The 26464-nt window shown below is 38.0% G+C and overlaps 1 protein-coding gene across 11 annotated transcripts in view; it reads right to left on the reverse strand.

Annotated features, from left to right (window-relative positions):
- The window catches only part of MID1 (midline 1), a 389100-nt gene that overhangs the window by 26483 nt on the left and 336153 nt on the right, over nt 1–26464 (reverse strand). For all 11 annotated transcript variants that reach the window (XM_015443459.4, XM_074030121.1, XM_015443457.4 and 8 more), the window contains 3 exons: nt 13041–13189; nt 5420–5547; nt 521–664 (listed from right to left, as the gene is read on the reverse strand). In XM_015443459.4, coding sequence (XP_015298945.1) covers nt 521–664; nt 5420–5547; nt 13041–13189 — 421 coding nt within the window. The remainder of the gene's footprint in view (nt 1–520; nt 665–5419; nt 5548–13040; nt 13190–26464) is intronic.

Genomic DNA, 26464 nt, shown 5'->3' on the forward strand with positions numbered 1-26464 from the left:
ACCACACCCTGCTAAGTTCTGTATTTTTTTGTATTTTTTGTAGAGATGGGGTTTCACTAGGTTGCCCATGGTTTATAGCTTTAACACCTATGAATGTTTCTTTAAGCAAAATAGTTTATTTTGATCTTTAAGTTATGAACCTATATGTGGATTAATACCACGCATATATATACACACACACACACACATATACATACATACATATATATATATATATATATATATATATATATATATATATATATATGTATTTGTTTCTGGTTTCTTTCCCTTAACAATATATTTGTGAGAATCATCCATGTGGTTTGCTAGAGGTCATTAATTTTCATCAATATTTAGCCAGCTGTTTTTACTAGTATAGTACAAGTGAGTGCTATCACTTTCTTGTTCAAGAAAGACAAGTCAATAAATATTGTGTGTTCTTTCCTTCCTTGTCTTCCTTTGACGTTTAAATTCAGGAATGCAGTAAATCTGAAGAAAGCCACCAAAGAGAGAAATAAATAGGCCATGAGATACTCACTAACGACGTTGGCTTGTCCGGTGAATATGGTGTACTGGAGTTCGTAGGAGACCACACTGAATTCATCATCGGAGGTCCAATGCACAGTGATGGTGTCATATGAAGCTGTGCAGAGCTCTTCTCTAATTGTGGGAGGGTTGGGAGCTGTGGGGGTCAAGAATGCTTATCAGTGGGAAAGCACACACCACTGGGATACCATTTTGGAGGAGATGTTTGACAGTTAAGCAGGTCTTTCTCAATAGGTCCATCAGGACTACTATTCTAGAGATGGTGACCCCAATCTAAAGAATATTTGATTGGCTGGTTATTGCTTTTGTTTTTAATAAGGAGTGTGACTACAGTCAGCCAGTATGGACTTTCTGTGTTTACCATGAGATCATGAGAATATGTTTGGGAGGTTAAACAATACTTTCTTGTGCATGAAGGAAAACATGTCAAATAAAAAGTAAACAAGATAAAGTTTCATAGTTGCATTCACTTTGGGAGGTTGGCTAACTTTTTCAGTAAAGGCCTTGATGGTAAATGTTTCCAGCTTTGTGGGCCATACAGTCTCTGTTGCAACTAGTCAACTCTGCCATTGTGGCATGAAAACAGTTACAACTTATACATGTGGGCATGGCCAGGTTCCAATAAAACTTTATTTACAAATATAGGTGGAGGGTCAGATTTGGGCTGTAACCTAAAATTCACCAACCCCTGATCTATTAATACATGGTGCCAGATACTTATATATTTAGGCATCCAACTGAAAAAATACTTATCTTTGTTATCCTACAAAAAATCAGCCACATAATTGTTTGAATTTTTCTTTCATTAGATGTTTTGATGACTTATATATAAAAAAAGAACTTATTAGTCCAGCCCTATTTTCTTCTGATTTCTCAACTCATGCGATATTTCAAATTAAGAAGACCATGATTAATAGTTAATCATATCTAAAGGGTACATTTTCCTTCCCCAAGGAAAAAACTTTTTTTTGGCATTTGGTTAATTTATCATTGTAGAAGGCTGCTGTTTTATTTCTTTAACACATTCTGGAGCAGAGAAGTCTTAAGTCCTACCAAAATAATGAGTTTAAAATGACTTCTACTGAATTGATTTCAGTAACTGGTTTTATGAGAAGAGTATGTGAGCAAGGAAAATATGAGAAAATGAGTGCTTTGCATTGTAAATAATATTTAAGAGGGAGGGGTTGGCAAACTGTGACTGTGAGCCAAGTCTGGCCCACTGCCTATTTTTGTAAATAAAGTTTTATTGGAACACAGCCAGATTCATTCATTTATGTATTGTCTATGGCTGCTTTGGAGCAACAGCAAAGTTGAGTAGTTGTGGCCATATGGCCTGCAAAGCCTAAAATGTCTACCATCTGGTGGTTTGCAGTCAAAATTTGCTGACCCCTGGTTTAGAGAATTGATCCAGGGCCTTTACTTCCACTCTGCTATCCATTAGAATCTAGCTTCAAAAGGAGAAATATACCTGCATTCTACAAATTAGGAGCAACCTTTGCTTATACTATTTTAGAGTTCTTTCCTGTTCTAAATTATGATTAGAATTGATGAGTCCTAAGCAAACCCAAAGAGGAAGAAAAGTTTATAAAAACTGTAAATTTAAACTCTGTGTTAGTAGTCTTCACTTTGCTTTTTGAATATACCTCTAGGACAAATATCATAGAAGCAAGTCTACGGTATTAAGTCAATTAGCTTAGCTTTATCTATTGGTTCTGAATTCCAGAAACAATGTTGAGCACCTCCAACGTGACAGGCATGGCATTAAATTGTGCATTAAGATAGAAGGGCTCTACATAACCTTTAAAGCATTCTTTATTGAATATGTATTTGTACATCTGTCTCCTGAAGTATTCACATGTGAGATTCGGTGTCATGTGGTACGACTTGGATGCGCATGAATCAGTGACACCAGTCAGGATATGCATTCCACAGAGGAGGTCCAGCTGCATCGTAAAATGTGCTTATTATTGTCTGTGTGGTCCCTGTTGGTGTGGGATCACTCCTGCATGGATCAGTAAAGAAATACTTACTCTCCCACAATTTAGACAGTTCATTGAATTATTTCTCCATTGTAGAAAAATTTTGTTCTTTCTGTATTGCAATATATGATTAAATAGAAAGAAAACGTATGTTCAAAATAGGCAAGTACCTGTGAGACACATGGTAGTAGCCATAATCAGGAAGGAAATGTCACCTCTATGGGTTATTAACTTGACATACCACTTAGAGGCATGTCATAGGAAAAAAAAATCTTGTTTTTACAATGAGACAGGCTAACCTTATTTTGACTGTAAACCCAATGAGTTTGTCCTGAGAAGTCAATACTCAATTTAGTGTAAATGAGAACAGCAGCGTGCTGCCAATTTCAATACTCATGGAATTGGTACCAGAAGTGTTATTTTCTTGTCTCTGTCACAAACACCACCCAAGGAATGGTGGGCTAATACTCCACAAACACTTCATTTCCTGCTTACAAATGGCATAAACTATTTGGACTTGGCAGTATCAGCCAAGCATCATATGTTATGGTCAGGATCGATGTTATGTCTAGAAATGGACTGAATTTGTACTTGGGGTTGACAGCTCAGAAGACATAATAGCAGGTACCCCATATGGCCTTTAGTTTGAAATAAACAGCCATTGGGATGAAATATGGTGTATGTTACAATTCAGTCCAAACTACTTTCACAATTTCCCCTTTAATCAATACTTTCGCATTCCTATAGAGATTAAAATGGGCATATGTTGTTGAAATACTATGAAATAATTATTGGGAAATGGCAAGGGCACATTCTTGTCAGTAAGACTGATTCTGGGCAGAATGGCCATGTGCCTAGGCAAATACTTAATTTTCCAGTCTTTTCTGCCCTTGGACATGACCTTGTAACACAGATATGGCCCACCAGACATAAGTGGAAGTTTGCTAGGTGGGTCTTCTGATCAAGTTTTTCGTTTTTCTGATAAACAGACTTCACTGGCAGAGCATTTTGTCCATCGTTTCCCCTCCACCCCTTTCTTTTTGCCTAGAGCTTGAGCACAACACTTGGAGGTGGAGTAGTCATGCTGTGATCATGTGTCAGAAAGGCAACACAATGAAGGTGGCAGAGGAGGAAAAAAGAAAGAGCCTGGGGTCTGAGGTCATCACTGAACCACTGCTCAGCCCTGGAACACAGGCTTCTCTTGTGTCTATAATACAAACACTCCTTGATGGTTTTATTCACTGCTAGTTGGATTTTTTGTTGCAACTTGACTCATTCCCAAATGATATAAGAAAAAGGAGATTTTTAACAGGATGCCATTGTAAAAAACAGCTTAGCCGGAGAAAGTCTAGATCTGCACTGTTCAATACAATAGCCATGAGCTACATGTGGTGTTTTAAATTTCAATTAAATTTAGTTAAAGTTAAATAAAAGTAAAAATTCACTAGACACACTTCGAGTTTTCAATAGCCCCATGTGGGATTCAGCTAACACTGGATAGTACAGATATAGAACATATCTATCATCATAGAAAGTTTTATTGGATAGTGTCAGTTTAAATAAATCTCAGAGTTAAAAGCTTACATAGGAGGGCATTATGTACACAAGTATTTGAAAACAAGTTTAGTTCCATACGGTAAATGCTTTTTTAGTCAATTTCTTTCTTCCTTAATAGGAGCGGTATGTTTGAAAGAGAGAGTTACATAAGATAAGAAGTTTGTGGAATGCCTGCCTTGCTTGACAGTGCAGAAAGGCTAAAAACAGCACATTGGGTCCTAGCAAAGAAAAAATGCTCATCTTCTGGGTATAATGCTCCCTGAATATAGAACTCCTGACCTTCTATCCACAGACTGTAAAAACAAACATCACACAATATTCCCTCTCTCCTGCTCCACCTTGTTCAATTGCTTTCCCACAAACATGTACACACAGAATTGGAATTGAGAAGCTCATGTCACGCTAAGTTAGGGATGTAGTCTGTTGAAGGCTGTAGGTCTTAAGTGCAGTGCACATCTGGCTTCACTGTGTACATTGTGCTTTCCTGAAGTCACAGGCACTAGTGGCTTTGGCTAACACAAATAAGGTTGTCTAAACAGTCCAAATTCTATCAGTGTATGTTCTCAGTTCCTGCTTTAGAAGTTGACAGCAAAGAAAAATTTAGAAGCATGGTTAGGAATAGGAGTGGCCTGAGGTTTTTGTTGTTTTGTTGTTGTTTTTGTTTTTTAAGCTCAACCAAGGAAGAAACAAAACAAAACAAAACACCAACCAGGAAGCACACTGAAACACAGCACTAGGAATTCCAATGTGAATTTGAGACCTTTGCCATGGTGACTTTGCCAAGATGAAATTCAGTCTTTTACTAGAAAGAGCAGAAGTTTTTGGAGTTTGTACAGGTCCCCCCCAAATTCTAATTCTGTCATTCCCTAGTTATCTGATTTCCAGCAAGATGGCTGATCTCTGTCATTTGCAAAATGGGGACTATAACGCTTTACCTCAACTTGATGTTGTGCAAATTAAAACAAGATCACAAATACAAGGAGATGAAGCAGTGCAGACAACCAATCTGTTAGCTGCCAATTTTTTCTCTGCTAATGTATTGTGAGTTGCCTTACTACCATGATATGAAAAATACCAAAGAGAGAGATTATTTTTAGCACCCACACCTTGAGAGTGAGGGAAACAGTGGTAAGTATGCTTTTAATGATTGAGATTCTCCTTTTTCTCCTGTCCCCAGTTTAGTCATGGGCTGTGTTGTTTTGGTTAAAAACAAAGGGAAGTGCACAGAAATTGTTTATGGAAATATTAGCGCCATTCCTAGGTCAAAAGCCCATTCCTCTGGTTATTGGGGAATAACTGATCTGGTGGCAAAGTGTTTATGTGAACAATATTAAAGAGAACATAAAAGACAATACCTGTAAGGTAATCCAGACATTCTAGCAATTTCTTCTCTCGGGAAAAATCTAAGGCAAAGGTGTCAAATGTGTCATTGAGGTTGATTTCAGGAATTAGAACCTGGGAGGATGCAGTTGCCATGGAGACTCTGTAACGTAAACAAAACAATGTTTTAGAAATGTCAAGATGACTTTCAACATCACTGCATTGAAATGAAAAAAAGGAAAAGAAATCTCTTTTAAAAAGTGCTTTTTTACACATGAGTTTTAAGAGGCATCTCAAAATGTCACAACACAGTAACATAAAACAAATGAATGCAAGCTTTAAAAAAAAGTGAAGGAATTGGAGAAAACAACAGACTTGCTTGCCCTCTTCCTTTTTACTATCAGAAAAAAAAAATTCCCTGTGAAAGCAAAAGAATATTCATATATCATGTTGCTGTGTATTTAACAGTCTGGCCTGGTCACATCTAACCCCAGCAAGAAGCGCGTAGCTCCAGGCATTTCTTCACACATCTGTCTGGGAAACTGTTTGTTCCTTTCAGACACAACCCTGCTCCACTTCAAAGGGGAGTCTCCAAAATTTCAAACTGCATAAAAGGCAAAGTGAATATTAAAAAAGAATGTTTCCAGATATTGGATTAGTTAAATCAATTACTAGCCCCTCTCTAAAATAAACATTAAAAAGGGAGTTTTTTGTCTGGCTCATTTTCTTTCTCTTTGTATTCATTTTCTTGCACCATATTCCCAGCAGATGCTGTGGAAAATATTCATGAGCTTTCTCACAAATTCCCCCACTGGATGTACTATTTCTCTTCTTCATTTAGGTTTTCTGGTTAGAGTTCTCATGTATAAACTAAAAAGCAAGGCACTGGTGTGTCTCAATCTCCTTCTATGTACTCTCAGGTTGATCTGGATGGTTCAGTTATTAATAATGAACACTTTGATTCAAAAATGCAAGTGATTCTCTTAAAAACAAGAGAATTGTGGCATGAAGCATACCATTTCTGAGCATATCAAATGATGCTGGACTAGTAGTCTTGTTGAGTTTGGTATTTCGTTAAGTTCCATAAACAATACTCTTAAGAGCTATTATATGCAGAGTATTGTGTAGGGTGCTGGGAATTTTTGAGCAAAGAAACAACCTTGAAACAATTTAATACTAAATCTAGTTACTTATTTTCTAATTAAGAAAATTGATGCTCATTTACACAAGGCCACAAAGCTAGCTGGCAGCAGCAAGCAGGAGAATTTCAGATCCGTACTCTTCTATTTCATCTAGAAAAATTTCAGGCCAGTTACTACAAGGGTTATATGTCCTTTTGAGTCTCTTAATGGCTCTTAAAGCTTTGGATTTGCAAATATAAAATATCTTGGCTCTAGAAATTACACCTGTGGGTATATCTATACAACGGAATATTATTCAGCCATAAAAAGGGATGAAACACTGACACATGCTACAATGTGGATGAAACCTAAAAACATTATGCTCTGTGGAAGAAGCTATCAAAAAGGCCACATATCGTATGATCCATTTGTATGAAATGTCCAAAAAAGGCAAAAATTCATAAAGACAGGGAGTAGATTGATGGTTGCTAGGGGCTAAGAGGGGAGGGGAGATGGGGAGTAACTGCTTAATGAGTATAAGGCTTACTTTTGGTATGATGGAAGTGTTTCGGAACTTGATAGAGGTGGTGGCTACACAACAATGTGAATGTTCTAAATGCCACGGAATCGTGCATTTCAAAATGGTTGTTTCTTCTGAAGTGGAGTCTCACTATGTTGCCCAGGTTGGTCTTGAACTCCTGGGCCCAAACGATCACTCTTTGGGAGGGCTTGGCTTCCCAAAGTGCTGGGATTACAGGTATTACAGGTACACCACACCCAGCCTTAAAATGGTTAATTTTATGTTGTGTAAAATTAACCATTTTAATGTTGTGTAAATTTCACCCAGCTAAAAAAGAATATACCTGTAAAATGCTCAAAATTCATAGAAATATAGTTTCTATAGTTGTATTTCTGGCAGATTTTCAGTGCTGTACAGGAGGGAAGGAGAAAGGCTAATCAACAACGTCATAAACGTAATGATACTGGGATTGAAAGATGCAAGTGAAGAGGCATAAGCTCTGGAAACAAAAGCTTCAAGTGTTTGAATGAGGGTAGAGAATCTAACTGCATCTCCTGACCCTTTCACCAACAAGTAGTGAATAGTGGTAGAGTTGAGTGCTTTTGTTGACTAAATATTGCACCCTGGGGAATTGGGCTAATTAGTGTTACAAACAGCTGCTAATTTAGACTGATGGATACAGAGATGGTTGCTAGGCATTTTTGATTGATGGTCAAGTTATACTTTTAAAATGCTTTCCTTATGACCCATGAACACAAAAAGTCCTTAAACTTCATAGAGGTCCTAGGATCATTCTCAACACATATTTATGAAGTCCTTAAACTATGCTACATACCAAAGAGCCCAGAACATATGCATCGATGCAGAAAAGTTAAAAGAAATGCTAAGGTGCCATTTGAACTCTTAAAAGATATTGCAAAGTGAAACGCCAATTAATTCTCTGTCATAATGTCCGGCAAGGAGAACTGCTCTGAGCTACTGGGAAACAAGCACTAAACTTGCAATTGCATTTCCCTGGCTTTAGCAGTTCCCCTGCCCACTGGCAGAAGCCTCTTTATTCAGGCTCATCCAAAATAGATTTTGTTCCCAAGTTTCTCCTGGTTCCATGGTCTACAAACAATTAAATAAAACATTTTAAATCGAGTGACACTGTTAATAATGTCTACCATCTTGATGGTAGGAACTTTGTTACATGGGAACCAAAAGGATCAAAGTTCCTAGCCTGGGAGGCAAAGTCTGACAGCAAGAATCAGTGGAGATTACTGCAGTTTTTAACACCTACACATTTGTTTCTTGATGGAAGGAAAGATACTTATCTTTGGCTACAACTTCAAATTCCTAATTGGAGTGACAGGCAAGGGAAAATCTGCCAAACTCAACATTTTAGGCCATGTTTTTATTTCCCAAATCCTTATTGCCCATCTTCTGGCCTTTTGGATAAGTCGCCAAAATCCACTAGGGCTGTTAGTGCTATGCCACTTTCTCAACTTCTTGCTTTACAGCCATGTCTGGGACACATGGGGCCAGTTTTCCAGAAGGTGGACGTGTCTAGAGCTATGCTGCTCACAAGGCTTCTGCCAAACAATGTGCATCACCAAAGTAAAACCCAGTGAAGCCTCATAGTAACAAGATAGGTTTACTTTTATCAGCCCAGGAATTCCCAAACACATTTGGCCTTGAAAACGTGCAGTTATCTTAATGTCTATGAACACCCTGCAGACACACTTCCAAAACCACTTATCAGATATGTTCTAATTCTTAGAACCAAGCAACATCTTTTCGGAATTGACAACTGGAGTTCTTGGCTTTGTATTCTGGAAAAGATCCTTGAACTGCCTATCATAGTGAGGAACAGAAGAATCACCTTGAGGAGTCTGAGAACCTCCTAGGTGCTTTGAACAATAGGTACTATTCAGAGGGAATTTTCTTTTTTATCACCTTCTTGATACAGGTAAGTTACTGCTAAAAGTGATTTTAATTCTAGATTCTTCATAAGCAGTAGACCAACTTTCTTATGCCTGGACTTAGTGAATAGTTTTGCTTATTTAACATAATCCTATAAAGGTGCACATACAATCACACCAAAGACCTATCTACTAGTGTAGCTTGAGAATACAGTACATTATACACTTGCATTCATCTAGTGAGTGGGAAGGAGAATTAGTATTTGTTGCATGTTCACCTTGTGACAGAAACTAGGCTAATGTTTCTACTACATTATTGCATTTTATCCCCACAATAACCATCTTAGGTAGGAATAATTGGTCCTGTTTTATAGATTTATGGATTCATTCATTCATTCACTCATTCATTCACGTCAGGCAGCTTGCAATGTGCTGGGGCTATAACGGTAAAAACAAGGTGACTAGGGTACCTGCCTACTTGGAGTATATGAGCAAAATTAGCCAATGTTAATGAGCAGCCTCAATGCTATCTATAATTACTAAGCAATTAGCACAGAGCCAAACAATCGGTTCCAAAGCAAAAGCATCTCCTACAATGTAAAACTTGAGGCTCAGAGCCAAACAATCGGTTCCAAAGCAAAAGCATCTCCTACAATGTAAAACTTGAGGCTCTCTCCCCTTTTGGAGTTGTTTGATGTTTCTGAAATGAAAAAAATTTTTTACAGTTTTGATTCAGCTTGTAGGAGGACATATCCACTTTAAGTGACTTAATGATGCAGAAAATCTCATCTAAGTCTCACTTCAAGAATGCCTGCAGGATTAAAAGTTTGTTCTGGGATTCACACCTGAATTGAAGAATAAAGATTGTTTGGAAGTATACAGAAGCCAAAGCCCAAGGCAGGCACAATAGGAGACAGAAGAAAGAAGTCATGTCCTAGAGAAGAATGTTAAGTGACAGGTTGATGAACAGGGGCAGGTAGACAGAGAGTAGCACCGGAAAAAAGACACACAAGGCGGGCTAGACTCACATGTTGAAACCTGAAACGTGAAAACAGAGATCCAACTAACACTCATGGAGTAAGGAACTTAAAGCAATGTTATCACAACAGTGACAGCTATTCTGAAACCAATTTTTTTAAATAATTTTTTTATTAGTAAAAACAATTCTTTTGTGGGTACATAGTTGGTGTATGTATTTATGGAGTACATGAGATATTTGATACAGGCATGCAATGTGAAATAAGCACATCATAGTGAATAAGGTAACAATACCCTCAAGCATTTATCCTTTGGGTTACAAACAATCCAGTTACATTTTTAAGATTTTTTTAAACATATGATTAAGTTATTATTGACTATAGTCACCCTATTGTGCTACCAAATAGTAGGTCTTATTCATTCTTTCTTTTTTTCCCATTAACCATCCCCACCCACCCCCACTCCCACAACCCCCTACTACACTTCCCAGCCTCTGGTAACCGTCTTTCTACTCTCTATGTCCATGAGTTCAATCATTTTGATTTTTAGATTTCACAAATAAGTGAGAGCATGCAATGTTTGTCTTTCTGTGCCTGGCTTATTTCACTTAATGATCTGCAGTTCCATCCATGTTGTTGCAAATAACTAGATCTCATCCTTTTTTATGGTTGAATAGTACTCCATTGTGTATATGTACCACATTTTCTTTATTCATTCATCTGTTGATGGACACTTAGGTTGCTTCCAAATCTTAGCTATTGTAAAAGTGCTGCAACAAACACAGGAGTGAAGATATCTCTTCTATATACTGATTTCGTTTCTTTTTGGTGTGTACCTAGCAGTAGGATTGCTGGATTATACGGTAGCTTAAGTTTTGTTTTTTTAAGGAACCTCCAAACTGTTCCTTAACCCAATTTTCTAAGTAGAAAATAGCTCAAAGAACCATAGTTAAAAAGTGGCAGTGCTAGGATTGGAACCCAGGTCTGCCAACTTCTAGTCTAAGCCCAGTGTCCTTTTTCTATATCCTAGCTGCTGGAAGGATAGAAAGGCTCAGGAATTAACCAAGAGGATTGACAAATAGTGATGGGAGGAGAGGAGATTGTAGAAACAGAGACAAGGCTCTTGGCAAATTTTTACAGGCTCTGTGAATTCAAACTTGACAGAAGCACATTCTTTGTAGAAAGAGAAATCAAAGTCATGTTCCTGCTCTTGATAAGTTGGGTTTGTTACAGAGAGAGCTGAATGGGAGCAGATACATGCCACTGGAACTGAGGAAGATTGTATGTGGGCATTCCCACACCTGTGCTATACTTCAGATGCATATCTTCTTTCAGCAATAACTATTATGGGGTCACATCGTCTCTGGTCACTAGGTAAGAATTTATTCATATGACACTTGGTTGAATCTTCAGGGATTGATGAGGAATGCAGTTCATAATAGCCATTTCATCTGGACATCTCAAAGTTTATAGATGGAGAAAAGTACTCTTGGATTCCGGTTGGAAACCATGACCTAAGTGTAAATGCTATCTATTAGTGTCCTGGGTACACTGGAGTATTAGTGTTATTTGCAGTTTTTAATTTTAGGGTGAATATTGAGCGACTGGATATGGCCCAGGGAAAATAAACACTTGAAACCAAGGAGTCAGGAGGAAAGAAATGGGCCTCTCAGAGTAAGGAGGAGAGCATCTCAAGTACATAACAGCCATGATAGCCAGCTGTTATCCATGTCTTTTAGAAGAGATAAGTATCTAATCAGCTACAAAAGGAATTTTCCTCCAATATAAGAAAGAATACAGTCAAGCTGGTTGGATAGTAGACCAGAGTTGTAAAAACACCGTACATTACTCTTTAAGAAGAGTGAAAACGGAGATGTCAATGATTACCTCCTCTATGCGATATTTTGAGAATTAGCACAAGTTTCTGAAACAAGCAAGCACTCAATAAACGTTAGTTTCCTTTCTCTTTCTTTGAATAAATTTGAGTCATAAGATGGCGAGTATTTTTTTCCCCTAGACCAGGGGTTGGCAAAGTACGGTCTACTGCCTGTTTTTGTAATGGTTTTCTTGGCACACAGCCACACCTATTTGTTTCTATATTATCTATGGCTGCTTTAGAGCTAGCTACAATGGCAGAGTTGAGTAGCTGTGACCAAGACCTTACAACCTGCCAAGCAGAAAAATATTTACTTGATGACCCTTTATAGAAAAAGTCTGCTGATCTCTGCTCTAGGATGAAGATCAGCATGGATGAGCTCTCTGGGGTCTCCTAGAGATAGGATTCTATTATTGCTTTGGATAAAGGGAAGTTGACTCTGAAAATTAGAATGAATGAAGTCAAGGCCATTAGCATCAGTTAGAGATGTCATTTATGTGGCATTGGCTGTACCTGGCCCAGCCTAGTGCTTCTCTTTGGATCCATTAGAATTGCTATAGGTGTTTGTGTCAGTGAAGATGAGTAATTTTTATGCCAATCAAGTATGTGTGCTGAAGAAATACTTATCCCTGCCAGTTTTACTGCTGAGCCAACCTTCAGATAACATCACGTTACAGCTCCCTACCTGAGAATAAAGAGTATTTTAAAAGAAGGCCGTATGAGGTTGACAGTTTGGTCCTTTCTCTCCTGCGTGAGTCGGCCTTGACCTTTTCAGGTGAGGCCAAGCTCCTCAACCAAATGAAAATGGGCCTAACAGAGAACAACACCTGTGTGATTTTTTAAAAAAATAGACGAGCCCTGTGATGGAACAAAAGATTCCCTTTAATGTTTTTGCCTTCATTTTGACTCTTTGTTATCAAGTGTACGATAACATCACATCTGAGAGTCACAATAAATGCTGTTTTTGTGCCATCATAAGCTCCCCCTCGTCCAAAAGCAGGTTGATTTTATTCTTTCTAACTGGTGGACTCTTGTTTCAAAGGCCTTGAACTCCAGACTCCAGGCTGTTACTGAAAGGGCTTTCACATGTCAAAAGGAAGCATCTTTAGCTGGAACAAAACAGCTCAAAGACTCTATTCTCTCTGGTACTGAGCCTTGAAAATGAAAATAAAAGCAAGGCTAGGGCAAGACCAACCAATTACACCGCAGATACAAGAGCCCAGCAGCCGGAGAAGTTCCCAGGGGCCCCTGCACTCACCTCTCGGTGATATTCTTAGCAGTCTGTAGGAAACGCGCATGATCATTCTCCTTCAGAGAGTGTTCCGCTTGGGAGATGAGTGATGCCGACCGCTCAATGCACTGTTTGCAGTTTGCAATCTGTTGTGCCAGTTTGCGAAGCCTCATCACCTTGAACAAAAGAGGCATGGAGAGAGATGGTTACATGGGTGGTCTTGCTTAGTGAAAAGGCATCAGGCTGGATCCTTCATTTTGCTGTGTTATCCTTCCATAAAAGTTCAAAAAGTAGGCATAGAGATATATCAAAATATGGAAAGCTCCGTTTTGGGACTCTGGTTTAGATATTCTTTATCTCATTGGAGAAGCATTGCTAATTTGTTTTATGAGGAAACACTGAATTGTGAATTGCTTCCCTGTTGATGGGAAAAAAAGGTGTTGCCCAGTGGCAACTTACAAAGGGTCACCAGACCTCCTCCCTGGACTATTCCACACAATGACTGCAAGACTGTAGGGAACCCTGGAACTTTCTCTATCTCAGGTTTATCTTCTTTTCATCAAGAAGATAAAATATCTTTATAGGTGGTGAATCTATGGTTTAAGTAAAAACCATTTTCTAAAAAGTTTTTTGCAATTTGTGTAATAAAATCGGGAATGAAAAGCATTAGGTGTTACTATTTCCCACACTACCTAAAACTCATGTGTTAAACTAACAGAAAGGGAGCATTTTTCCCATTGATTAATATTTTTCCTGTTGAGCAGATGAGAGAAAGCCAAAAAAAGCACAGCTGGGCCATTTCCCCTCACTGGGAACGTCATTTCCAGGCACTTTGTGCTTACTTGATAACTAGGAACTATTTTGATAAGCATTTCCCAGTTGGGATAAAAACGCATGATTGCTTCACAACTTCCATTCCAATTCCTGATTCTGTCTTGCTTGAAAATGTCCCTCAAACATAATTGACCATAACCTCCGGGGCAGGCCAAGATAAGTCCAAGGTAACCCACTTGACCGTTCGCTCTGGTGTTTGAAATGTGCTGTGAGATGAAGTCCTCTGGCCAGAAGCCAAGTTAAAATTAGACAGCTAATTGAAATTGCCGTGTGCCTAGTGCCCCCAACCACACACCCAGGGACAAATTTCAGCCGGCTTTATGATAATTCTGGAATGGAAAATAGCCCTGGGTGAAAGGGTACGGAGGAGGCCAGTTAATCTGTCTTACTGACAAGGCTGGCTCAAGGCTCCCTCCAGAATTCCTGCTAATTCCAAGAAATTCCTTCTTTCTCCAAGTCGTCATTACTATCCCTGTATAACTCTAATCTAAGAAAAGGAAGGAAGGAGATGTCAGAACTTGAGGCCTCTAAGGAACATCCAATTCCAAGTATGTACTATAGCAAACAAAGGAAATTCATACTGAATTAGAGGCAGCAGGTACAAAATTTCAGGCAAGGGTGAGAAAAATTCCTGAAAGAGTCAGAGAATGAAGTGTCAAAACTTTGGGGCAAATAATATATGATTGTGAGCCTGGTAAAAGACTTAATGCATTGTAATTATAGTTACTGTCTCCAGTGGATTAACTGTATTCATTAGTGGAATAAAATAACACTTATTTTACACCAAATAGAATTTAGCCTCTGGCATCATTCTATCTGGAGGCAAAGCTAAGGAAGGCATCCAGTGCAGTGCAGGATATTAGAACATGTTCATAAGAAACTGTGAGAGGAAGGAAAATTCCAGAAGGAAAACTAATTTACAGTCCATAGAACAAACCAAGTGAATGGAATATTTAATCACACAGCATAAAGAATCATTTAAATTACATGGCAGAATTGCAGATGTTTAATACAATTCCAACAAAAGAAAATAAGGTCAAAATATTCCTTTAGAATAACTTCATGACAACTACTTATCCTTTAGATATGCCTATTAAAGACCATACACGTTTCAAATGCGATGATGCTTGAACTCCAGTTTCTTTTCTTTTTCTATCATGATATTGAACATTAAAAGTGACACAACAGGAAAAAGAATAAAAGAGCTCTAAATCATGCAAAAATTAAAGCAAGACAAAATGAGAGTCTCCTGTGAAAATACTGGAATGTTCTACAGAGAACAATTTTGGGCATAATTTTAGTTATAGGTTAGTGGACAATTTCATCTGATACACCTGATTTGAGCTTTGCAAACCTAGTGTGTAAAATAATCAGCTGGGGATCATTTTGAAAGAAAAACAGTAGATATTTGGGTTATTCTCCAATATTTGAGTTAAGGAGTTGTAATTCGCAGAGCAGGAGGAATTTGCATTTCAACAAGCAACAAATGTTTTTAAGCCTGCAGGTGATGAATCATTAGGACAGTCAGGACTAGCCTTTAAAAAACCAAATAGAAGAGGAGAAAAGCAAATAACAGAGTGCATTCCTGGTAAAAAAAGGCAAGTTGGGTTTTGTAAAACCTTTTGTGTGTGTGCATGCGTGCACGCTGTATTGTGATGTCATATGTATTTCTTACTGTGGGTTACAGTAAAAAAAAGAAAAAAGAAAAACACTGCTCTAAGTTAGGTGTTCATAGGCTGTGATTTGTGGGCCAAATCAGCATATGGCCTGTTTGTGTAAATAAAGCTTTATTGGCACACTACCACACTTATTGGTTACACATAATCTATGGCTGCTTTCTTGCTACAATGTTGTGCAGAAGTGAGTTGCTGCAACAGAGACCGTATGGCAAAGCCTAAAATATTTATTATCTGGCCCTTGACAGAAAAGTCTGCTGACCCCTGGCTTAAATGATTACAGTCAGATGGCCCTGATTTGCAGCACACTCTGAAATACTGTCCTACTTGTCACAGCACTTCAAACTCAGACACCCAGCATGGAGCGAAGTACTTAGTTTTCCATTAGACAACACTTTTTAATGTATTATTTTTAAAAGCTGACAAGGTGAATAAAATTTGATGTTTAAAAAATATTAGATACTGACACATAAAAAGATTCTGTATATGTCTGCCTTAATGCTGCAGGGGAAATGTTTTCCAGTCAACTCTTCATTTTTCCTTTGGGAAGTGAGATTACCACATTGTAACTTTTGGAATTCACTCTGTACTCGTCATGGAAATAGTTTGCCTGCTGGAATCTCCTTTTAGCAGGGACACAGGCCTGTTTATATCATTTTATTTGCTGTTTATTATACCCTACACATTCTTTTAAAAGCCGTTTTATTTTGCTCGAAATGCATTTTAAACACTTATTTTTATATAAATGCTTTTTATATGTATGTAGGATATACACTCCAAAACAACTAGGTCCAAACAATGCATCCTCAATTCACACAAGTATCTGAACTGAAGATGAGCCCTGTTCTCACCATCTCTTTAAGGCCATGGAGAGCTCAACATTTAGTCCAAGTTAATTCTCTTAAACTTTGAAGATTTAGTGTACGTAAAAGGCAGTGAAGAAAAGGGACCCTTATTTTGTTGAGCTTTGGCCTTCAGAAGTCTACCATAGATCTCTGTGTCTGAACATTAAATGAATGAATTCAATCTGGAGTTAGCTCTTTGTGTGTTGACATAAAACTTACCCCTGACTACTGAAAAAAAGAAGAAAATTATTTCCCAGGGAGCCTCATGGCTTAAGACTCTCCAGTCCATCCACCTATAAAGGCTGTTGAGTTAATTTGTTTCAGAGAATGTACAATGGTCCAAGAGCAGGAATCATGAGTAGGTACTAACGCGTAATAACATCACCTGCTTGGTGACCTCCTCAATTGCAGAATTTGAGGTGAGTTTGACAGCTGGGTGACTAGTGTCAGAGATAGACAGGGGCAAAATAAGGCAGTTGATGAAACTCACTTTTGTGGTCTCCACAATTCTGCCTGGTTCTTGCTCCACCTGCCCACTTTCAATTGCTTGTCAGAAGGCCGCACCATCCCTTCTTTAGACTCAATGCCTTCAGTTGCCACTGCCACCCTGGGGTGCAGGGACCCAAGTCCCCCAGTGAACCCCAAGTCCACACTTGCCCTCCCTGTCTGGCACCCCAGATTTCCACGGGTTGGCATTCACAACCTTCCTCTTAAAAACAGGCCTCTGACACAATATGCCCTGGCTAGGGACTTGAGTCACTGTGAGTTTCAGGGTTTGGAATCAACTACTCCTTGGTCATGTGCCAAAGTACTAACTCAAGAGAAAAGGAGTGGGCTCTCATCTTTCCCAAGTAACATCTACTTTCTAAGATTGCCTTCTGAGATAATGTTGCTGAGCAAACGTGTACTTTTAAAAAAGTGAAGCATTCCATACATACAAAAAATTTAAGAATATAATGAACTGTCTTGTACATAGTACCAGGTTTACTAAATCTCAGTATTTTCATCATATGAGCTTCAGAGTTTTCAAAAGGAAGTAAAAAAAGATTTTTTTTTTTTTGAGACAGGGTCTTGCTCTGTCACCCAGGCTGGAGTGTAGTGGCATGATTACGGATCACTGCAGCTTTGACCTTCCAGGCTCAAGCAATCCTCCCGCCTCAGCCTCCTGACTAGCTGAGACCACAAGTAAACCTCTCACCTTGGCCTCCCAAAGTGCTGGGATTATAGGCATGAGCCACCACACCTGGTGGTAAAATATTATTGATAGCATTAAAGCCCCTGTGTGGCACTTTGTAATCTCACTCATGTCTCTCTCCAGAAGAAAAGACCTTCTTGAATTTAGAGCTAATCACTCCCAAACATGTTTATGTACACATACCTAAACAATGTATGGGATTTTTTGGTAGTTTGTTACATTTTATATAATGCTTATCATTACATACAAATAATTATAAAACTTGCTTCTGTTTTTGTGATTTGTCCATGCTAATACGTATCACCCTAGTTCATTACTTTTAATTTCTGAAGACTTTTTCATTATGTAATACACAACTTATATGTCTAATAAACAGGTGAATTGAGATAGAATTTACATATAATAAACAGTACATAAAGTGCAAATTTGATAATTTTTCAAATATGTATGCACCCATGAAACAGTCACCACAGTCAAGATAATAAACATATATATCATGCCCCCCAATTTCCTCCTGCCCCTTTGTAATTAACTATGCCCATCTTTGCCTATCATCCCATCCCTAAAAGCAATCATTGATTTGCTTTTTGTCACTGTAGATTAGTAGAAAGTGCCGTTTCTTGAATTTCATATGAATGTACTCATACAGAATATACTACTTTCTGTCTGACTTCTTTCACGCACCCTAATTATACTGAGATCCATCCATGTTGTTGCATTTATAACTAGTGTAACTAGTTCATTCCTTCTTATTACCAAAGAGCATTTCATTGTATGATTATGACATAAATTGTTTACCCATTCATCTGTTGATGGACATTTGGGCCATTTCCAGTTTGGGGCTATCACAAGTAAAATTAACATGAAATTTCACCTACAAGTCTTTTTTTTTTTTTTTTTTTTCTTTTTTGGACAGGGTCTCACTCTATCACCCAGGCTGGAGTGTAGTGGCACCATTTCGGCTCACTGCAACCTCTGCTTCCTGGGCTCAAGCGATTCTCCAGCCTCAGCCTCCTGTGTAGCTGGGATTACAGGAGTGAGCTACCAACACCTGGCTAATTTTTGTATTTTTTGTAGAGACAGGGTTTCACCATGTTGCCCACGCTGGTCTCAAACTCCTGAGCTCAAAGCAATCCGCCTGCCTCGGCCTCCCAAAGTGCTGGGATTACAGGTGTGAGCCACCGTGCCCAGTCTCACCTACAAGTTTTGTATGGACATAGCTTTCCTTTCTCTTGGTAAATACCTAAATGGCTGGATCATATGGTAAGTGTATGCTTACTTAAGAAACTGCCAGCTTTCCAGCATGTACTACTTTAATTCCCACCACCAGCAGTTTGTGAGAGCTCTGGTTCTTTCACATTCTTGCCAACACTTGGTATGCACCATCTTTTGAATTTTAATCATTCTAGTAGGTAGGTAGCAGTATCTCATTGAAATTTATTTTGCATTTCATTAATGACTAATGATACTGAATCATCTTTTCATGTGCTTATTTACTATCTGTGATGGTTAATACTGAGTGTCAACTTGATTGGACTGAAGGATGAGAGTATTGATCCTGGGTGTGTCTGTGAGGGTGTTGCCAAAGGACATTAACACTTGAGTCAGTGGGCTGGGGAAGGCAGACCCACCTTTAATAGGGTGGGCACCATCTAATCAGCTGCCAGCGAATATAAGCAGGCAGAGAAATATGAAAAGGCAAGACTGGCTTGGCCTCCCAGTCTACATCTTTCTCCCATGCTGGATGCTTCCTGCCTTCAAACATTGGACTCCAAGTTCTTCAGTTTTGAGACTCAGATGGGCTCTCCTTGCTCCTCTAGCTTGCAGATGGCCTATTGTGGGACCTTGTGATCATGTAAGTTAATACTTAATAAACTCCTCTCTCTCTCTCTCTCTCTCTCTCTCTATATATATATATCCTATTAGTTCTGTCCCTCTAGAGAACCCTGAGTAATACACCATCCACACCTCTTCTTTGGTAAAGTATTCAAATCTTTTATGCATTTTGGTGAAAGGCTTGTTTGTTTTCTTATTAGTGAGTTTTGAGAATTTGTTATATATTCTGGATACAATCCTTTATTAAAATAAATAATTTGTAAATATTTTCTCCTACTTTGTGGCTGGTCTTTTCATTCTCTTAACAGTGCATTTTGAAGAGGTTTTTAATTTTGATGAAACCTAACATATAACTATTTTATTTTATGGATAATGCTTTTGTCATTTGTATGTAAAGAATTTTTGCCTAACCCAAGGTCAAGATTTCCTCCATGTTTTCTTCTAGAAGTTTTACAGCTTTTACCTTTTACATTTAGATATATAATCAATTTTGAGTTAAGTTTTGTAAATAATGTGAAGTATGGATCAAACTTCATATTCTTACATATAGATATCCAATTGCTCCAGCACCAGTTACTAAAAAGACAATCCTTTCTCCACTGAAATTGCCTTTGCATCTTTGCTGAAAATCATTTGTCCATATATGTATGAATCTATTTCTCAAGTCTTTTTGCTGATCCTTTGATCTATTTGTCTATCTTCATGCAAATACCACATTATATTGATTTCTGAAGCCTTATAATAAATCTTGAAATCAGCTGATGTTAGTTCTCCAACTTTGTTATTATTTTCAAAGTTTATTTTATGTATTCATTTATTTATTTTTTTGAGACAGAGTCTCTCTCTGTCGCCCAGGCTGGAGTGCAGTGGCGCGATCTTGGCTCACTGCAAGCTCCGTCTCCCGGGTTCACGCCATTCTCCTGCCTCAGTCTCCCAAGTAGCTGGGACTACAGGCACCCGCCACCATGCCTGGCTTATTTTTGTATTTTTAGTAGAGATGAGTTTCACCATGTTAGCCAGGATGATCTTAATCTCCTGACCTTGTGATCCGCCCGCCTCGGCTTCCCAAAGTGCTGGGATTATAGGCATGAGCCACTGCACCCGGCCTATTTTTCAAAGTTTTAAATGATTATGCTATATTCTTTGTATTCCAATATGAACTTTAGAATCAGCCTGTCAATTTCTATAAAATAACCTGCTGGAATTTTCACTGAGATTATGTTGACTCTACAGGTTGATGTGGAAAGAACAGAAATCATAACTGTTCTGAGTCTTTATCTCATAACATAATACATAGCTTCATTTTTAAGTCGTCTTTAATTTCTCTCAGCAATATTTTATAGTTTTCAAGGTCTTTCAAGTCTCACCCATCTTTTGTTAGATTTATCATTAAGTATTTCATATTCGTGAAGCTGTTTTAAATGGAATTTCTTTTAAAATTTCAATTTTCAGCTGTTACTAATATATTGAAATGAAATTTATTTTTGTATTGTGCTCTTATTCTATGTCAAATGTTTCAGTCTTTGCTTTATGGCTCTTTTTTTAAAAAAATGTTTGGTCTAAAAAAAAATCTCTCCTACTCTGGGATCATATGTATGTTTTCTGTTAACATGGTTCTGTTAACAGATATTCTGTAATTGAGCCATCTTTGTGTTATAGGAATAAAGGCTATTTTGATGTGTTTAATAAAACACTGATGGATTACATTTTATCATATTTAAAAAAAAATTTTTGTGTCTACATGAGTGATATTCTCTCACTCTCGATTTTTTAATGTTGTATGTATTTGGTATCAAGAACATACACTCTACATAAAATGTCTTTTTCTATTTTCTGAAGTAGTTTATATGAGAATGAGATTATTAGTTCCTGGAACTTCTGTTAAAGTAAGCTATAAAACTATGGGGGGCTGGTGCCATTTTGGAACAGAAATGCAAGTTGAGGGACACTTTTAATGAATGATTAAATGTCTTCTGCTTTTAAATTTTTGGTTTATTCAAGTTTTCTACTACTTCTTTACCTAAGTTTTCAAACTATTGGCATGAAGACATTTACACAATTTTCTTATGTTTTAAAAAGTCTGTATTGTATTTATGACATATTTGTTTATGTGGCCCCACACTCTTTTTTCCTTCATCGACCTTAACTACAGATTGGTCTTTTTAATTATTTTTTACAAGTAAAACTCCTCCTGATTAAGGGCTGGCAAAGTTTTCCTGTAGAGGACCAGATAGTCAATATTTTAGGCTTTGAAGACCACATACTGTCTCTGTCATACATATATTGTTTGTTTTTCTTTACTTTTTAAACAACCTTTTAAAAATGGGGGTAAAGGCACTTTTTTACTCACAGATGTTTTAAAACTAGGCTGCGAGTTGTTCTTTGCTGACAGCTGTTCTTGTTTGTTTCCTGTTTTTCTTTCATTTACTTTTCTTCCTTTATTTCTTTCCTCTGCTTTCATTGGGTTTATCCGGTTGTGTTTTTTCTAGCTTTATTTGAAGGCTAATTTTTTACTTTTAGTATTATCTTTTTTTGGGTAGCAGGGGACAGGGTCTTGCCGCGTTGTCCCGGCTGGTCTTGAACTCCTGGACTCAAGCAATCCTCTCCTGCCTCGGCCTCCCAAAGTGTTGGGACTACAGGTGTGAGCTACTGTGCCCAGCCTCTTTTTCAAAAGAATTAAAGCCTGTAAGTTTGCCTTCAAATACTTTTTTGCTGCTTACTACTTATGATATATTATAGTTCTTTCACTGTGGTTTACTTCTACATTAAAAAAATATTGCTGTGAAGATATATTTATATATGAATAGATTTTAGTTTCCAAAAACTATAGAAACTATTATTTTATTGTGTTTTTTTTTTTTTTTTTTTGTGACGGAGTCTCGCTCTGTTGCCCAGGCTGGAGTGCAGTGGCCGGATCTCAGCTCACTGCAAGCTCCGCCTCCCGGGTTCACGCCATTCTCCTGCCTCAGCCTCCCGAGTAGCTGGGACTACAGGCGCCCGCCACCTCGCCCGGCTAGTTTTTTGTATTTTTTAGTAGAGACGGGGTTTCACCGTGTTAGCCAGGATGGTCTCGATCTCCTGACCTCGTGATCCGCCCATCTCGGCCTCCCAAAGTGCTGGGATTACAGGCTTGAGCCACCGCGCCCGGCCTCTTTTTTTTTTTTTGAGACGGAGTCTCGCTCTGTTGCCCAGGCTGGAGTGCAGTGGCCGGATCTCAGCTCACTGCAAGCTCCGCCTCCCGGGTTCACGCCATTCTCCTGCCTCAGCCTCCCGAGTAGCTGGGACTACAGGCGCCCGCCACCTCGCCCGGCTAGTTTTTTGTATTTTTTAGTAGAGACGGGGTTTCACCGTGTTAGCCAGGATGGTCTCGATCTCCTGACCTCGTGATCTGCCCATCTCGGCCTCCCAAAGTGCTGGGATTACAGGCGTGAGCCACCGTGCCCGGCCTATTTTATTGTTGATAATATCTAATGAGATACAGTGTGTGGTCTTAGAGGCAGGGTTCTATGGTATTCAGTTTTTGAAATTTGCTGAAATACTTGCTTTCAACCAAGTGTATGATTATTATTTTAAAAATGCCCCATGCGTAGGTTTTCATATATACTTTCCTATTTTTTGAGTTCAAACTCAGTGGGCATTTGCCAAACTTTAATGTCACTCAGACATAAAAGAATGCTTTTTGTGGCATTCCCAAGGTGGTGACCAAAACTCAGTTTCCAAATTTCCACTGCAGCTGGATTAGATATCTTTCTAATTTCAATATCTACATTTTTCCCTCCCAATATGCTAATTTGTTGCTTTCCTATATATTTTTTCTTATTTCATTTCCTTCTTTTGTAGCTTCACTTTTTTTGCTCTTTTGAAAGAGAAGTTATTCCTTCATTTCTTTCTTTGAACATCTTAAGACTACTTCTTTTAAAGTCTTTTTCTTATTTTCCTATAAAGTTAATTTTATCTGGGGTAAGATAATGTTGTCTGCTGGTTTTGCTGGCTGAATGTTAGAAATTTAAGATTTCTTTATATACTTTGAAATTAAACTTAAGAGTTTCAGTTTTAAAGGGAAGTAATTTCTAATTCTTTCCTCTCTCACCCTCCTTGCTCAGCCTACCCTGCTCTGATAGTTTTCCAGTTGCCTTCACCTGGCCCTTGAGGTCATTATTCAGGAATTCCATCCTTATCTCTGTGCTCCTATTCTGTGTGGGTATCAGAAACAGTGCGAACACAGGCTTTAAGCTAACAATGTGACTCTGCTAAAAGCTATGATACGAGGGAGAGGTTGGCAATACTTTTTGACTGAAGCATGAAGCCTTCTACAGCCCATGGCATCAAATAATGAGCCTGATTTCCATTCCTCATCCCATCTGGAGCACTTCTAGGTCCTTTCCCCAAAGCTTCAAGAACTATTTATCCACAGGAGTTGAAGCCGAAGCTACTTTGGCCTCTTCCAGACCAAATCCCAGTAGCCTGTATCCTCAGCCACAGTCATGGCTTTTCAGTTTTGTCTCATTTCTGGCCCGTGGAGATGTTTATCTTGTTTTTCGTCCAGCTATATCTCTTTGCTTTTGCATTTTATTATGTTCTTTATTACTGACATGTATCTGGAGTAGAACGAGTGCACCAAAGCATAAACTCCATGCATTACTATGGCTGGAACTTGGGGACACCTGCACTACTCTGATCTAGCTCATGAGAGAAACCCTGGTGGTGGGAAGTCCAAGCTAAGTAAGAGAAGGGAAGGCAAGCTAGCCAGGAAGTTGTGGTGGAGTGCCCTTGTAGGCTGAATAAGGATCCTCAATGCTGCCCACATCCTAATCTCAGGAATCTTTGAATATGTTACTTACATGGCAAAAGGGAGTTTACAGACATGATTAAGGATCATGAGATAGGGATGTTACCCTGAATTATCCAGGTAATCCCAATGTAGTCACAAGGGTCCTTATAAGAGGAAGGCAGGAAGGCCTATGTCAGAGAAGACATGAGGATGGGAAGAGAGGTCAGATTGATGCAAAGAGACCATGAGCCAAAGAATGCAGGCTACCTGTAAGAGCTAGAAAAGGCAAGAAAAAATGGATTTTCCCCTAGAGCTTCCAGAAAGAAACAGCACTGTCAAAACCTTGACTGTCAATTTTGTTTAACCCAGTGAGATCGATTTTTGGATTTCCGAATTTCAGCACACTAAGATAATAAATCTATGTTGTCTCAAAGCCACCAAGTTTATGGTTATTTGTTATTGCAGCCATAAGAAACTAGTAAGAGTAAGGTGCGAAACCTCAATTAGAGAGGAAGAGTAAGTGCTTTTTTAAAAAAATTATATATATATATATTTATTTATTTATTTTTTACTTTGAGATCTATTGCACGGCATGGTGAAAACAGCAAATAAATGATAACTTATTGTACAGTTCAAAATCACTAAGCAAGTAAATTTCAAATGTTCTCACCACAAAAAAAGGCTTTGAGATGATGATATGTTAATTAGCTTGATTTAGTTATTCCATATTTCATCCATAAATTGTAATATCACTTTGTATCCCATAAATATATATAACTGTTGGTCAATTTAAAATTAAAAATGAAAATAAACTAATATGTGTATTGAGAGCTAATCTCTGCATGCAACCATGTAAAGATAGCAAATTACCTTCTGTATGCATATGAATAATTACTTCTGACTGTACTTCAGGTGGCCATGTGTCTGAGAACCTGGAATATTTCTGGAATTAAGAGATGTGCACATGTGATGCACGATGGTGATGGAAGAGGAAATATATCCTGTAAGGATTCCAGATGGACACTTAGTGCTCTTCTAAATTGGACAATTAGTATGTGGGGAAAAGTAGCTTTTCAGCACATGTGAGTCCTTGGCCAGGGAATAATTTCATGTTAATCTGTTAATCTACAATACCAGCATCAATAACTATTTGATTTCACTATTTTTTCAGATCATTTTAATAATTTATGTGTATAAATATTTTGTAATCTATATAGACAGAGTAATGTAAAACATTGTACAGTATTAAAAGATACCTGTTAAATTTTGTGGAAAACAGAGAAAACCACTTACATTAGCCATGGTTATCTCTGTGTTTCACTTAAAACTTGCTAGTATGTTTTAATTATACATATTTTGTTTTAAAGTACAGCTATGAACAATGATAGAAATGCATGAATTTATTGGATCATAAATAAATGCTTCTATTTTTAAAAATCCTTAGAAAAATTATCCTTGGCCAGGCACAGTAGCTCGTGCCTGTCATCCCAGCATTTTAGGAGGCAGAGGCAGGTGGCTTGCTTGAGCCCAGGAGTTCGAGACCAGCCTAGGCAACATGGTGAAACCCTGTCTCTACAAAAAATATAAAAATTAGCCAGGTGTGGTGGCCCATGTCTGTAGTCCCAGCTACTCAGGAGGCTAAGGCAGGAGGATTGTTTGAGCCTGGGAGGCGGCAGTTGCAGTGAGCCATGATTGCGCCAGTGCACTCCAGCCTGGGTGACAGATAAAGACTGTCAAAAAAGAAAGAAAGAAAGAAAGAAAGAAAGAAAGAAAGAAAGAAAGAAAGAAAGAAAGAAAGAAAGAACGAATGAAAGAAAGAAGGAAGGAAGGAAGGAAAGAAAGAAAGAAAAAAATTATCCTTGAATGTGGCAGAGAATTGGGTAAAATAAAAAGGATCATAAGTATTTCAATAAAAACATGACTAATTTTAAAATAGAATAAATTGATGGGTTCTAAAGTGACCAACAGTTTGTGAATGAATTTTGAATAAATAAGAAACTGGCTATAAAGAATGTATGTAAATTTATCTTAAAAATATAGTTTGCTATGGAACAATAGGAAATTAAAACATAGAAACATTAGAAAATAAGTACTACCATTACTATATCCGCAATGGAGTATATGATATAGTGAAACCACAGGGGTTTTGGGACCATGAAGTTATATCTGTATACATTTCCTCAAAAACATGGGAAAGTACTTCATAATTTCTATAAATAAAGTCAGATTCATTTTTAATTTATGTAATGCTATGCTAGTTGCGAGGATATCACAATGAATACAAAATGAACTCT

Source organism: Macaca fascicularis, chromosome X, assembly GCF_037993035.2.
Source record: "Macaca fascicularis isolate 582-1 chromosome X, T2T-MFA8v1.1".
Classification (NCBI taxonomy): Eukaryota; Metazoa; Chordata; class Mammalia; order Primates; family Cercopithecidae; genus Macaca; species Macaca fascicularis.